At 36.3% G+C, this 16,821-nt stretch overlaps 1 protein-coding gene across 1 annotated transcript in view; it reads right to left on the bottom strand.

Moving 5' to 3' along the window:
- Nucleotides 1-16,821, bottom strand: part of ARID1B (AT-rich interaction domain 1B) — a 410,724-nt gene that overhangs the window by 249,960 nt on the left and 143,943 nt on the right. The window contains exon 4 of the mRNA XM_043887975.1: nucleotides 13,208-13,318. Within this exon, the coding sequence (XP_043743910.1) occupies nucleotides 13,208-13,318 (111 nt within the window). The remainder of the gene's footprint in view (nucleotides 1-13,207; nucleotides 13,319-16,821) is intronic.

The raw sequence follows: 16,821 nt of genomic DNA, 5'->3' as shown, positions 1-16,821 counted from the left end.
ATTGTACTCTTTTGTCTTATTCCAATTAAGAGTTAGAAACTCTCTGGAATGATCTGCTGAGTTATTTATACAAACTCTGATATGATAGTCTTCAAATCATCTCCAAGAATTTAAATGAAATGTAAAGTTAAAGCCTATGCAACCATTTTTAACTCATATAAAGAACTATACAAAAAAATAAGGCTGTGGGAGCAAAGCTGACTTGTTTTCTTATAGGAGCTTTAGAATTCCAGCACAGTTGTTCAGTTATTACGCTTTTTAATCTCAAAAATCTCTAGGTATTCTTTTCTCCCCAAACCAACTCCCCACCTCCATTTCTGTGTTTGTCACCAACACTATCATACCTCTTGGTCACTAAGCTTAAAAACCTTAAACGCATCCACCATTCACCCCTCCTTTCATTTCCACAACAGTCTCCCTTTGCATTCTCACTGCTATCACTTTTTAAAAATTTATTTATTTTCATTGGAGGCTAATTACAATATTGTGGTGGGTTTTGCCATACATCAACATGAATCAGCCATGGGTGTACATGTGTTTCCCCATCCTGAACGCCCCGTCCTCATCTCATCCCTCTGGGTTGTCCCGGAGCACCAGCTTTGAGGGCCCTGCTTCATGTATCAAACTTGCACTGGTCATCTACTCTACCTACGGTAATATAATAATTTGACTCACCTCATTATTGAGATAATACAAGAGCTCTAAAGTTGTGTGTCTCTGGCAGTAGTAAGCACATTTTGAAAATGAAGGCTTTTCATAACTAAAAAGCCTGGTATAATTCACTTGTCTTGGTAACCTGAAAGTCCCAGACATTCAAAAATAGAAGAATGGGGTGGGATGTGGCTTCAACAAGGCAAAACAGATGTCAGGAAGTCCTGTCTTTAAAGTTCATGTACTTTACCTAGGATACTCACTAAAAATCTACTCTGGGCCTATTTATTTTTCTGTTACTAGCAGTTTCCAGGGTTAATTAATTGAAAATTTTACTTATATAAAACAAGATGTTTGAAAATGATACCAAATAATTACATATAATTAATGTATTATTACTTTGAAGCCAAATTTTCTCTAGATACAGATACTTCCAAAAGACCAACCATCTATTTTTAGTGACAGAAGGTATTAAGTGGTTCACTGCACTGAACCACCCAAACCCATGGAAAAAATAGAGGCCAGTGAAAATGCCTATTTCCATTAGAAAACTCTGAAAAAGGAGAAGAGTATCAGTATCAGGGCAGGTCTCAGACGGAGCAGGAAGACACTGCTGTACTGCCCTGTCACTCAGGGGTCTCCAGGTTCACTCCCTCTAGCCTACTTTGAGAGAAGGCATTTACCTGTGGACCAGGTGGCATCTACGCTAACCACCTCAAGGTACACCATTATGTTCTTTGATAGAAAGAGAAGTAAAGTAACAAGTAAAAGTAAGACTTGTATTAATAGCATAGCATTCTACCCAGATCAAGCCAGCTAGCTCCAAAGCCTTAAAAAACACACAGAAACATAATGTAGAAATGCAGGGGGCCATTAAAACTGGTTTGGGTTCATTAAAAAAAAAATGGTGGCTTTTATATTCTGGGTCACTAATATAATTCCACTGGTGGTAAATCTCACTTGAGAAAGCAGAGTTATTATTAAATTACTTTATGATATATAAATGTAAACCTGGAGTGTCTGAAGTAAATAGAGTCCTCAGACATAGACTAGTAGGGCCTTTCTTTCACCAGCATGAAATTAAAATCCTTCATGCCTTATCATCTTAGTTCAGAAAACTGTCTCTACTGAGTTCCCACTGGTCCAGGAGAAAAAGGCATTAGACTTTGCATTACACAGTGACAAGATTTCATTGTCCTGCAGCTTCTTGGTCATTTTTACCTGCCCCCACCCCCCTACTTTAGCAGGAGTTCATAAAGAATCTGGAATATGTACTACTCAATTTCTCTGTGAACTTATCTCCTCCCTAGATGTCCCTGACTCAAACACCTCAGACTCTCAGACTGATCACATGGGGGGAGAGGGGTACCTCTGCAATTTCTGAGAAGTTAGAGACAAAGTCCAGAAAAAGGCCCATGGCTCCCCAATGACCTAAAAAGTAAGACTAGGCTCTCAATTGCTGCTAAGTCGCTTCAGTCGTGTCCGACTCTGTGTGACCCCATAGACGGCAGCCCACCAGGCTCCCCCATCCCTGGCATTCTCCAGGCCAAGAATACTGGAGTGGGTTGCCATTTCCTTCTCCAATGCAATTAGGCAACCCCCAAATCCCTAAATCCCTAAGGGTTTCCCTAGTAGCTCAACTGGTAAAGAATCCACCTGCAATGCAGGAGACCCTGGTTCAATTCCTGGGTCAGGAAAATCCATTAGAGAAGGGATAGGCTACCCACTCCAATATTCTTGGGCTTCCCTGGTGGCTCAGCTGGTAGCGAATCTGCCTACGATGCAGGAGACCAGGGTTTGAAAGATCCCCTGGAGAAGAGAATGGCTACCCACTCCAGTATTCTGGCCTGGAGAATTCCATGGAGTATACAGTCCATGGGGTCACAAAGAGTCGGACATGACTGAGTGACTTTCACTTTCAAATCCTAAATATTTTCAAAAGCAAATGGCTCCTAAGAATGGGAGAGAAACCACCAAGGGTATACATAGGCCATTACTGACGATTACTAGATGGCTGCCCTTCTCTCATTCAATTTCTTCCTGACAACAGAGGGTTCATTTTTATCAGTGCTTTTCTTATATACTAACAAAGAAAGCCTTTAATGTAAAATCTAGAAGTTGAAACATGCTCTAACATTTACTTTTCAGACACACATATTCTGAGCAGTGACATGAACTACTCAAAATCAGAACCTTTCTGAGACTCAGCTCTGTTTCCCATTCAGCATTATCATTACAACAGGTTTCCAATTCAAAATATACTATTTTATTAAAACAAAGTCATCGTTCCTTCCATACAAGTCATTATAAGCTGTTCACTTTCATTTCTGTGAGAAAGGAGGCAAGTAATACAAACTGCTTCTTTCCAATGAATCATTTTTATAATGATCTGATAGTAAAAAATAATTACAGTTAAACATTTATATCAGTCTAGTCTACTAATCTGGAGAAGGGAATAGCAACCCACTCCAATATTCATGCCTGGAGAATTACATGGACACAGTCCACAGGGCTGCAAAAAGTCAGACACGACTGAGCGACTAACACTTTCACTTTTAGTCTAATAATCAAGTACTACTTAAAAGAAGAGAACTCAAGAAAATAAGTGAATACTAAAGACTATGTGTTCAGTTTTAGAATCAGTCTTCTCACATACACTGTATGTGGACAACATGCACAGATGCACACAGCACACATATTCCAGTGCAAATGAACACTACCCTGAAACACTTTAAACAGTGAATGACAGCCCGATAATGAAATAAAGGGAAAAAACACAACCACCACAGTCTAACCACTGGATAAAATGCAGGTCATAAGGAAAGAGAAAAACATCAGTACCTGGAAGCTTTTTCCATAAAATTTTTTATGAAGAAAAGTGGTTGTGAAAGCTTAGTCACTTTTTTGTGGCTTAAAGCTTTTTTTCCCCATCTTTTATTCAAGGCTTAAACAAAGTTCAGTGGGGCATCAAACTGCCTGTTTTAAATTACAGTCTGTATTTTAAAATAGAATGCATGCACGGCATGTTCCTGAAGCTAGGGGGTGGGAGTGTTATTCACGGAAAATTGAAGGCTTGTTGAGTCAATAATCTTCTTTCACACAGTAACAATTTTCAGCTAAAATTTCTTGACCCAAACAAAGGAAAACAAGACCATTCAGTTATTTTACAACAATTTTGCGAAGGCAGAGAAAAAAGATGAGAGAGAGACAACTCTAAAATCTTACATTGTGAAGGAAGAATAGAAATTTTTGCTCTCAGGTAAGAACCTTCTCTATATATATTTATTTCCTTTCCTGAACCGACAGTTATTATTAAAAATAGTTACCTCCACTTCAAAAGAAAAATAAGAGCAATTAACCAGTCCACAAATGCTACTATGAGTTCCTGCTGGTTATATATCTCTTGTTACATAAAGCAGACCTGTGCCTCCAGTTACATACAAAGTAGATCTCTGCAAATTAAAATTTACTTCCCAGCTAACTTGGCTAATATAAAGTTCAATGCATTCAAAGTCTTAACAATGGCTATGCCTGTATAATCTGGAGGAAGCCCACTACCCTTCTAGCAGGGCAGAACAGGAGAGAAGCACTAGGAGGAAAAGGGGGAGGCTTTCTAGCTCAACATGCCAAAAACTACCATTTGTAGAAACAGAAACGGTAGGTTAAAATAAGAAAGGGTACTTCTGAACATCACTCATTTTTTTGTTCTCACATAAAATATCAAAATTAAAACTTGAAGAAGCTACACTGCCAATGACCTACTTATTTAAAACTTCTTATATAAATTCTATTACGAAAATACTTACTGAAAACATAATAAATACTATGAAAAGATTCTAGTCTGTTGGGGTGAGAGGGAGAGGCAAGATAACTATAAAATAATAAGAGGATGACTAGTAAATGCCATAAGGGATAAAAAAGTTCAAAAGACTCAACAAAAATGGATTAAATCGTATTTTGAGGCCCCATGCCCACACATGAGAATCCCTCACACACAATGCTTTTTGTGGTTGTACAAAAGTCTAACACTGCTGCCTGCCCCCTTCTGTTCAGAGACCGTCCCTCTGGTAAGACAGGCTTATGTCCAGGTATGATTCCATGGCTGTTTGCAGACAGACTTGAGAGTTACATGCTTTCCAGCCTGTGAGGCCACAGAGAAGGCTCCATGGTATCACACAGGCCCCTTGAAGAGCCAAAAGCTGGTCAGAACCTCCCAGTCTCCCCTTTGTTACAGCAAAATATGTATGCCGACTTTTCTATTAGCCAGGAATATCTGCATTTATCATCCCTTACTTAATGAGCCTCATTTATCAACTAGAGATCATAGTTATCCTTCTATTATCAAAACCAATATCCTGAAAATCAGTTATGTTTCAGCCTCTCTTCATCTCCAATTTTATCTACTGTGTATTTTTTATGGGAATCCATTTTTTTTTTAATTGACAGTTCCATAAAATGGGTTAAAATTCATTTCCCCCATATTTTAAATGGAAAGCCTCGGAATATTATGTGAAAAGCTCTGCAGGGGGATATGCTTAGTTAAAACATGCTTTTAAAAATTAGATGAGTTTTTAAAAATAACACTTTGCCACTAAGCAAATATCTCAGCTATAAGGAATTTAGAATTATCCATGTATTTCAAAAGGACTGAAAGATCTCAATTTAGAAACACTTTGCACACAACCATGTGAGTTATTTAAAAACAAACTATAGTTCTTTTTAAATATTTATTTATTCAGACTTTCCATATATTTAGCCTGCTGTAACCTGGAAGAAATCCAAACTGGTGAGGTTTTATTGAACATTCATTTACAGAACAAACATTTAAGTGGAAGATTGTTTTGAAAGAGGGAAAAACATACCTTCCCACTTCCTACGACTTCGTACCTTGCTCAAGTTCAACTATTTCCTCTATTTTAAAAGTATCACAAAAATACTCTGGAGAATAAAATTACAGATTATCACATTTTAAAGAAATAATCCATGTTAGAAAATAAACATCTGTTAAAGTCACTATCATTTTTCCTAAATTAGGACTTTCAAGCACGGTCTTTTCATATTTCTCTCAAATTTAATCTGAAAAAAGTTGATATCTCCATATAGCATAGATCAGAGGCTAAAATTACATTTGTAAATATGGTATATCCTAGTTAAGAAATGGAGTGTACTGTGCTCCATTTAACACTTCTCCAAGGTATTAAAATGTGTCCGTACTTTCAGTCTCAAATCGGTGCCAACTGGTTAACCGTGTCTATGGACACTCGTGTGGACAAGACACATCCTAAGAGAACCTCCTGCGCCCTTCACCAGGCACCCACTTTCTACAACTCTTTCATGACACCAAGACTCAACACAGTCTAATGACACTTAGGAAACAGTGATAACCAACACCTGACGTCTTCAGCTGCACATGGGGATAATCAATGCTGAACAATGAGATAAGGGAACAGGAGATTAAACTTCTCTTTTATTAACTTGTTCAGGATGATTTGAGAACAATCAATCAACAAACGACAGTTATGCTCTTAACCTTTTAATGATAACCTTTAAATCAAGCTCAAGATACAAATAAAAAAATTTTTTTGAAAAAGTTCATTCAGTAGCCATACAATGAATTCTCACTTGACAGATTTTAAGTTTTACAAAATCCTGCCAACTAACAGGTTAAGATCATCTTAATAATCTGTATTCTTAGATGGGTTGAGAACTTGGTAAAATACAAAACCCAGTTTTAAAAAAATGCTCCATTTACTAAAGCTTTTTCCAATAGTTTCTAATCATTCATAGAAACTATATTATCAAATCCATACACTTAAAATGTTTTTATAGCATACTACTTTTCTTACATGCTTCCAAAGTACATGACAATTCACCCCTAACCCCACATATGTCATTAAAGATTAATAAAACAAACACACACATAGAGTACTCTTTTTCAGTAAAGGCAAATGATTACATGCTCTGTTACTAATGCCTAACTCCAAAGAATATTCCTGGTAATAACAGCTTTCCAATCATTCTCTTTCAGGCATCCAACATCCTGTTTTAACATTATTTCAAAGAACATCCAGCATTTACTACCTCCTTCCTTTCACAAAGTGGAAAAAAATGTTTTATGTAATCCTCAATACTTCCTTCTAATTGCAAACTCAACAGAAGTGTCATAAGCACTATTCCACAGGACATTTAGAGTTTTTACTAAACTTGGAAAGATCAAACCCTTTTCATGTCAACCTCTTTAAATGTTTCCTATTTAAGGAAGAAAAGGTCAGAAAGAGGTTTTAAATGACCTGATGGGCCTTCAAAGGCCTTTTGAATTATGACTGACATTAGTCTGTATCTTAGGTAAACAGAATAATGGGCCTGCTATCAGAAATGCAAACCGGTGGCAGGTCACTCTAAAGAAAAAACAAATTAAGTTATTTCTAAACTGAGGAGTATCAGCAACTCTTCAGATCCCTAGAGGAGAGAGCACTATTTACTTAAAACAAGGAAGATAAAAATTCAAAACCTGTTTTTTAAATTTTTTATTTATACTTATAAATAATTCATTAGCAACATGTTTTCTGTACTGTACTACTGAAATTATGATTACTGTTTGTCAATTTATTTTCATGATTAAAAATATATATTACTAAGAAAATAATGTTTTCACACTATTTTTGGATTAATAATACAAAAGTGCCCACTTTTTCTTGGTGCTTAAGGTTATCGAAGTAAACTCAAATGTCATTTTAAAATAAAAGAAAATAGTTTTAAGAATAAAACTATCCTGCCAATACAGATACCACATTAGTATAATCTTTTAGAATAAGCAGCATATGGAGAATATACGCTTTTTGGATGTCAATTTGATACTGTGGAAAAGATTCTATAAGCAATTAAAAGGAAAATTCTGAAGCTGGGGGAAGAATGTATTTAAAAATTCTTACATAAATTCTATTAGAAAACACTTACTGAGTAAAACATAATAATTAGGTATGAACCTAACAGAGCAGAAGATATTCAAAAGAGGTGGCAAGAATACACAGAAGAACTATACAAAAAAGATGACCCAGATAACCATGATGGTGTGATCACTCACCTAGAGCCAGACATCCTGGAATGTGAAGTCAAGTGGGCCTTAGGAAGCATCACTACAAAGCTATTGGAAGTGATGGAACTATAGCTATTTCAGATCCTAAAAGACGATGCTGTGAAAGTGCTGCAAACATACCAGCAAATGTGGAAAACTCAGCAGTGGCCACAGGACAGAAAGAGGTCCGTTTTCATTCCAATCCCAAAGAAAGGCAGTGCCAAAGAATGCTCAAACTACTGCATAACTGCACGCATTTCACACACTAGCTAAGTAATGCTCAAGATTCTTCAAACCAGGCTTCAACCGTATGTGAACTGACATTCCAGATGTTCAAGCTGGATTTAGAAAAGGCAGAAGAACCAGAGATCAAGTTGCCAACATCCGTTGGATCATAGAAAAAGCAAGAGAATTCTAGAATAACATCTATTTCTGCTTCATTGACTATGCTAAAGCCTTTGTGTGGATCACAACAAACTGTGAAAAATTCAAGAGAAGGGAATGACCAGACCACTTGATCTGCCTCCTGAGAAACTTGTACACAGGTCAAGAAGCAACAGTTAGAACTGGACATGAAACAATGACGTGGTTCCAAATTGGGGAAGGAGTGTGTCAAGGCTGTATACTGTCACCTTGCTTAACTTATATGCTGGAATCAAGATTGCCAGGAGAAATATCAATAACCTCAGATATGCAGATGATGCCACTCTTATGGCAGAAAGTGAAGAGTAACTAAGAGCTTCTTGATGAAAGTGAAAGAGGAGGGTGAAAAAGTTGGGTTAAAACTGAACATTCAGAAAACTAAGATCATGGCATCCAGTCCCATCACTTTATAGCAAACAGATGGAGAAACAGTGGAAACAGTCGGAACCTTTATTTTCTTGGGCTCCAAAATGACTGCAGATGGTGATTGCAGCCATGAAACCAAAAGACGCTTGCTCCTTGGAAGGAAAGCTATGATCAACCTAGACAGCATATTAAAAAGGAGAGACATTACTTTGCTGACAAAGGCCCACCTAGTCAAAGCCACAGTTTTTCCAGTTCAGTTTAGTTGCTCAGTCATGTCCAACTCTTTGCGATCCCATGGACTGCAACACAACAGGCCTCCCTGTCCATCACCAGCTCCTCGAGTTTACTCAAACTCATGTCCATTGTGGAGAAGGAAATGGCAACCCACTCCAGAACTCCTGCCTGGAAATCCCATGGACGGAGGAACCTGGTAGGCTACAGTCCATGGGGTTGCAAAGAGTCGGACATGACTGAGCGATTTCACTTTCATGCACTGGAGAAGAAAATGGCAACCCACTCCAGTGTTCTTGCCTGGAGAATCCCAGGGACGGGGGGAGCCTGGTGGCCTGCCGTCTGTGGGGTCGCGCAGAGTCAGACACGACTGAAGCGACTTAGCAGCAGTAGCAGCATGTCCATTGAGTTGGCAATGCCATCCAACCATCTCATCCTCTTCTCCTCCCGCCTTCAATCTTTCCCAGCATCAGGGTATTTTCAAATGAATCAGTCCTTCGCATGAGGTGGCCAAAATATTGGAGTTTCAGCTTCAACATCAGTCCTTCCAGTAGTCATGTATGGATGTGAGAGGTGGACTATAAAGGAAGCTGAGTGCCAAAGAATTGATGCTTTTGAACTGTGGTGTTAGAGAAGATTCTTGTAGAGTCCCTTGGACTGCAAGGAGATCCAACCAGTCCATCCTAAAGGAAATCAGTCCTGAATGATTTCTTTTAGGAATGATGCTGAAGCTGAAGCCCCAATACTTTGGCCACCTGATGCAATGAACTGACTCACTGGAAAAGACCCTGATCCTGGGAAAGATTGAAGGCAGGAGGAGAGGGGGATGACAGAGGATTTGATGGTTGGATGGTATCGCCAACTCAATGCACATGAGTTTGAGCAAGCTCTGGGAGCTGGTGATGGACAAGGAAAAGCCTGGCGTGCTGCAGTCCACAGGTCACAAAGAATCAGACATGACTGAGTGATTGAACTGAACTAAAAACATAACAAATACTATAAAAAAGATCCTCGTCTCTTAGGGATGAGAGGGTCAGGCAAGACAACTATGAAAGCAATAAGAGGATTACTAGTAAATGCCATAAGTGATGAAAAAGTTAAAAAGACTAAACAGAAATGTATTAAAATTGTATTTGGGGAGTTATCTTAGACTGCAAGTTAAGATATGCTCAATGTTTACAAAATAAAAGTGTTGATAAGCTATAACAGTTTTTTGATGGCTTCATTTCATATCAATATTGGAGGTAGAAAACAACTATAGAATGTGTTAAAATTTTAAGTGGTAATATCCCAAGGAGATAGAATTCTTCAAGCTAATTTTTATATCATATGTTATACACTAAGATTTCTTAATAATGATAACATCAAGGATATATAAACTAATGAACTTCAACAGGAAAAAGGTTATATGATTAAGAGATAAAGAAATCAGTACAGAAATCTTATTAAGGAAGATTTGTTCTGAGCTTAGGTCTGGGTGCATTAAGTGAAAAGTAAACATTACTGGTCATGGCCCCAAGACAGCAAGACAACAAATATTAATTTATCTGTCACTGGCTTTATGTGGATGATCTAAAGAGCCTTGTCAGCCAGAAAACAAAACTGCATTAGCTACTGAAGATCACCAAGAATTTAATGACATGCAAATATAGACAATTACCAATTTAAACAATGGTGAGAAGACAGCTTGCTGAGAGAATCAAATTCTAGATCAAGCATAAGGGAATGCCTTGATTTCTTATAATGGAGAGTTAACTGTATAACAAAAATACACTAAAGAAAATACCAAACATGCAGAGCTATAGGAAAACACTACAAATTCTATGAATCTAACTCAACTGAAGCAAAAAATTAAGAAACAATTACTTTTAGAAGCTTCCTTCTTATAGTCACATATACAATGATTATAGAGTTGATTATATATTAGAATAATTTTTACCACATATTCTTAAATGAACAGGTAAGACCCACAATTTGACTCAAAATTACAAAACTAGAGATTAAAAACATGATGGACTGTCTTTAATCTTCAATAAAAAGACAAAATTTTATCACTGACACTTGAAAAGGAAAAAACACAGCCTAAATCCACAAAGGATCTAATAACCAATTCAGATAAGATAACAAATATACATATTTTCATGGTACTTATTCAATCAATTTACCCAAGTTAGGGAACTAAAATACTTAGTAAGAGTAAAAATACATGATATTAGAGCCACACAGAATAACAACAAATCTCTCCCTCAAACTGTAATTACCTTAGTTTTATAGAACATATTGATGCACCATTTACATAAATAAAAATACATATTTGTAAACCCTACATAGAAAACTTTTCTACACAAACAAAGCCTGTTGAAAGAAAAGTAGAGCACTAAAATTCATTTAAATAAAGCCAGTTTTTTATCTTAACAGACTGAGGGCAGGGGGTTTAAGTAAGTACAACCAACTGCTCTACAATTTTTCCTTTATTCAGTAACTGATGCTTTCATGTACTCACCATAAAACCTAGAAACTTTCATCTCTAAAAAAAGCATCCTATTTATCTGTGAGTTACAAAAAACAAAAAGAAAATACCAATAAGGGCAATTCTTTTTTTAATAGCTTCATAAGAAGATTTATATTATGAGCAACCTTAAATCCTCTAAGGGAGGAGGCAAGATAAACATTAAGGAAGAAGGTAAGCCATTATACATATACAAATAGAATAATCCAAAAGACTTAACTTGTTGAAAAATATACTGGTTCACTTCCTAAAATACTTTGAGTCTCTTCTCTAATAATCAACTTAAAAAGCAGCATCCCAAAGCAGAACTCTTCAGTTTTCTGGGACTACCACACTTCTTGCCACCCCAACCCTCCCCTAATTATGCTATGGAGTTAGCTGAACATCAACCATTCATTCTAAAGCAAAGCAATGAAAAGAAGCATAGCCTAGTAAGTGACCCAAAAGTTCAAATGGATATTAAGAAAGCAGAACACTGCAAACTACTCTTAGACCTATGCAAATAACCGGCATCAATTTATAACAAACTTTCCAACCGGTAAAACAGTACACATCACCAGCCAATGACAAACCTGTAAGGATGGGCTTATCTAAAACACTAAAAATCTTGAGTAGAAAAAAGTTAAATTCACTGTCCACCTTTCCAAGAGTCAATTTAAATTTCCTAAAGCCACAAGCCAATTTCCAAATATTCAGCAAATGTTGCATTTATCATCAGCAATCACATGCATTTGCAGGCACACCCACAGACACACACACACACTTCACCAAACTGCAGATTATCTGCTGAAGAGAAAAGTTTACAGCATAAAACAAGAGTCCATTACTTTTTTCATTCCTTTAAAAACCAAATAACTAGACAATAAATATTTCAATGCAACTAAAAAAATGACCACAGTAAATTTTACGCACCTCCCACCATAGAAATAAAATCTGTAAAAATTAAGAGTTTCAAGTACATGTGCATCAGATGCAAAGATATTACATATCATGTAGCCTCTACTTACCTTCTATTCTAAGGCTACATGTAACTTAGAAATAGGTATGTTACATATAACATTCTTCACAAATGCTGGTTCTCAAATGTTCAGCAACAATATGATAAATCTTATTTAATGTAAACATATTTGAAATTCAAATTACAATCATGGCTAGTTTGAACTCCTACATTAAACACTCTCTCTTAATAGAGATTAAGCAATAACAATAATTCTAAAAATAAAAACATTTTAACAAGAAAATAAATATAAAAATTTGCACACATATATTCTTTTAATTTATAAGGAAAACCTCATTTAAATAAGGTTGCCTATGAGAGGAAAAAGGAAAATTAAGCACAGATGAACTTTAAAGGAAATTAACATGTAACCTGTAACTCAGCTACTACCGTAGTCAACAGACCCAGTACAGTGATTTGCTAATGGAAACACCTATAAGCTGTATTTTCCAATTTTAAATTAAAACACTTTCTTTTGGGTAAAAAAAGATTAAGTCATTTCTCATGACATAAAGTCTCTGAAGAAATTTAAACTACCACTGGACGCTTTATCTCATCATTTATATTATTTGCCAAATGGGAATTTCCTTTCCATTTAACTCTTACATAGATACCTCTGTTCTGAATCACTACCAGAAAGCAACATGTTATGCAAAACACAACTGTACAACAGTAAGATCTTTCTGCCACAAAACTTATCAGCCAAATAAAGGCTTCCAACTGGATTCAGAGATACCTACAGCATTGGACTCGAAGAGACCTACAAATGAAATAGACTTATTCAGAACTACACAGCTCCTTTAAGAAGGAAATGCACAAAAATTAATAAATCACAAATACATCTGAAATTTAGAAACTTCTCCCAAGTCTTAATATAAAGTACAATGAACAAAGGCAAATGCTCGTTTTAGAAATCTGTAACTCATTGCATTTCCAAATCAATTAATTGTCTTACTGGTAAACTTGATGGTCTTTCTTGCTGTATTAAGTTCAAGTCTTCATGGTTAGGTTTTCCAGAAGCCAGAGGAGGTTGAGACCTAGTTCCATAGCCTTCCTGAGACATATCCTAAACAAACACAAATATAAAGAAATATCTCAATGAATTATAAGCTTTTTTGGTAATTAAGATGAAGCAAAGGCTTATCACAAAGTATCAACTTATGTTACTTTAAGCAGACATATAAATATAATTATCACTTCTCTAACACTTTCTCAGAAGCAAAAATAAAATACAAGAAGGCAGCATATCATCAAGAGCAAAAACATGTATAAATAACAATTAAATTTATTATGCAACCATACAAACTAAACACTGTATTTGAGTTTTGCAGGAAGGTGACAGTCAGTAAAAGATGGGAAAGAAAGCTAGCAATAACTAAACTCTTAAAACAGAGCAGACCAAAAGTTCACATTATTGTTTAATTTTTATTTTGGTTGAATTGCCTTTAATATTACCTTGAAACCGTTAAAATAATTAATGAAAACTTTATTATCAACTGACTTTTAAGATGTCCTCTCAATAACCCATAAAACAACACAGTTATTAAGCTGGCAATATCTTGAGGTTTCTACAAAACCAATAAACACTCATATATAGAATTACATATGTTCCATAGCATAGTTATCAAAGAACCATAATAAAGCATAAAACAGTAGTGGGGAAGAAAACACATTCAAAATCTACTGAAGTAGAGAAACATTATTAACATGGCCTTTCTGGCATCCTCTTGAATACTTTTCCAGGAGGAATTCTGCATGGTTTTAGTATTATGCTGAAATAATATTATACAAACCAAATATCACACCAAACTTACTGGATGTCAGCTCTCTAGTTGTTTAACTATGTACAGTTAGTTACTAAACATTCTAGGCCCATTTACACCTGAAGTCAAATAGCAGGACAGAATGTAAAATGCTTATTATTGCATTTCTTAATTGGCACTGAAAGTTGAAGAACCAGTTTCTGACAGGGAAGAAAAAAAAGAACGGAAAATATCACTTGAAACTAAAATTCTCTTCTTTTCCCTGTCAGTTTAAATATGTGTTAGAATTAAAGAAACATTATATATAAGTTTTACTTCCCCTGTTAAATTCTCAAAATACTACTTTAGAAATTAATGGTAATGAGTTGAAACCCTATAAAAAGCTTCTGTTGCCCCACCCCTTTCTCACACAGTATCCACTTGAACTTACACAGCTTCTGAAGCCAAGAAACTTTGGACCAACAGCTGGTACTAAAAGTACACAAGCTGTACAAACTAGACTTAACTAGCGAAGTTTGGGTGCAGCCTGCCTTTCAAGAGGCTCTGAGGCAAAGAGCATGCCAACAATCTAGCATTTCCCAAGTAACTCCTTTTCCCTATACATAAATCCACACACACAACAGGTCAAGACATCTAACCTCTAACAGTAGTGCAGAATGCCCTACACTTTTGGAAGAGAATTACACCCAGTTGTCCAGGCTTTTATCTGATAACATTTAGGTGAGGTCTCGAGCACACGCAATCTGAGAATATTTAAAACAGTAGCTCTTCAATCAGGCTGCTGGTAGAGGGTAACAACTGGGCTGTGGGGGACAAAAGCCAAGGCTGAAAGATGATTACCACTCATACACACACTCCACTTGCTCCTGGATCCCAGACTTTGATTTGTTACACAGACTTCCAACTGCATGTCCTGCAGGTTCCTTTAGATTAAGGGCAAAGATTTCAAAATCAAGCAGAGCACAAGGCCTCCATTCAGGGACCTTCATCCTGTTACAAAAACCCCAAGAAGGCGCAAGACAGCCTCACAATGGGCAAACAAATGAGCAGATCCCCACCTGTGCCTCAAACACACACGTGTGCACACAATTTATGGGTAGTGGTTAGATACTCATTTTAGTAAACTGTTAATAAAGAGGAATGGGCAGGCTCACATGCCCTATGCTAATAAGTCTTTTAAATTTCGTTTTCTCTTTGTAGCTAAATGAACTGATTTCTAAACAACTTGGAAAAGATCACTGCAACTACAGTAAACACACATTTTAAATCGTGTACTATCCCCTCTAAAATAAGCAACACTGAATAGACTATGAAAGCCATCAGAAAATTTCACTATGACTTTACATTTCACTTTTTAAGGCTTAAAAGTTTAAACTAATTAGATTTCACAGAAGTCTCAAACACTATTCCTAACCACAAGAGGCTCTCAATTATTAAAAATAGATGGAAATACAACAAAAACAAAATTTAGTGAGAATCACTGAAAATGGAACCCGTTCTGCTTCAATTTATGTTTGAACATAAGGATTAATTTAATTGAGAGAACATCCAGAAAAGGTACCAAGTTTTACCCTAAAACAATCATCTATATATATCTTACACTGGGACTATAAAGTATACATTTGGCAGCTTTAATAAAGACACAAAAGTTACATCTCTTAACAAACCTGAGCTGTTTCCTCTTCAGAGCTATATTTATTTTCTGGTAGGTGCTTATTTTCATCTCAGGAAGAGTAAGTAGGAATAAGTAACAGACAACAAGAAGGCAATGTCAGTATCAGAAAATAAATACATCCAGCACTATATTTTATAAACTAATAACAACAAAGAACAGCCTTCATGCTTAACATATCACTGCAATCTCGGTTATTCACACATTTAAACCACTGCACACAAGCTTACACATAAGTTCACACATAGACTATGACTGTGACAATACACAACTGTGACTATTTAAGAGAATACCGCACTGTGATAATACTAGAGCACAAAGGAGCCACACAAGGAAGTGTGGTCTACCCTTCCAGAGTCCTTTATCAGTATTATTTCTTCATCTCACCCACAAGTTTTTCACTATTGATGGATTCTGGCTTTAACCTTCTTCATGTTATAGATAAAAGGTAAAACGGAGACTCACAAACAGCAAAAGTGTGAAAGGAGTTTGGCACAGGAGAGTGTACAATGTGTTTCTAAAGTTTTCACATTAGGTGTTACACTTTCACCACATGTCTAAACATTAATTATCTTGTATCACAACAAGTGCTGGAAAATTTTTAAAAGAGATGGGGATACCAGACCACTTGATCTGCCTCCTGCGAAACCTGTATGTAGGTCAAGAAGTAACAGTTAGAACTGGACAAGGAACAACAGACAGGTTCCAAATTGGGAAAGGAGTGTGTCAAGGTTGTGTATTGTCACCCTGTTTATTTAACATATGCAGAGTACATCATGCAAAATGCAGGGCTGGATGAATAACAAGTTGGAATCAAGAATGCCAGGAGAAACATCAATAAGCTCAGATATGCAGATGATACCACTCTTACGGCAGAAAGCGAAGAGGAACTAGAGAGCCTCTTGATGAAAGTGAAAGAATAGAGTGAAAAAGTTGGGTTAAAACTCAACATTCAGAAAACTAAGATTTTGGCATCCGGTCCCATCACTTCATGGCAAATAGATGGAGAAACAATGCTCTAAAATCACTACAGATGCTGACTGCAGCCATGAAAGTAAAAGATGCATGCTCCTGGGAAGAAAAGCTATGACCAACTTAGCATATTAAAAAGCAGAGACATTACTTTGCTGACAA

This window comes from Cervus elaphus, chromosome 26 (assembly GCF_910594005.1).
Source record: "Cervus elaphus chromosome 26, mCerEla1.1, whole genome shotgun sequence".
Lineage (NCBI taxonomy): Eukaryota > Metazoa > Chordata > Mammalia > Artiodactyla > Cervidae > Cervus > Cervus elaphus.
Note: the sequence above shows the minus strand (reverse complement) of the source record. Positions and strands in the feature narration are given on the sequence as shown.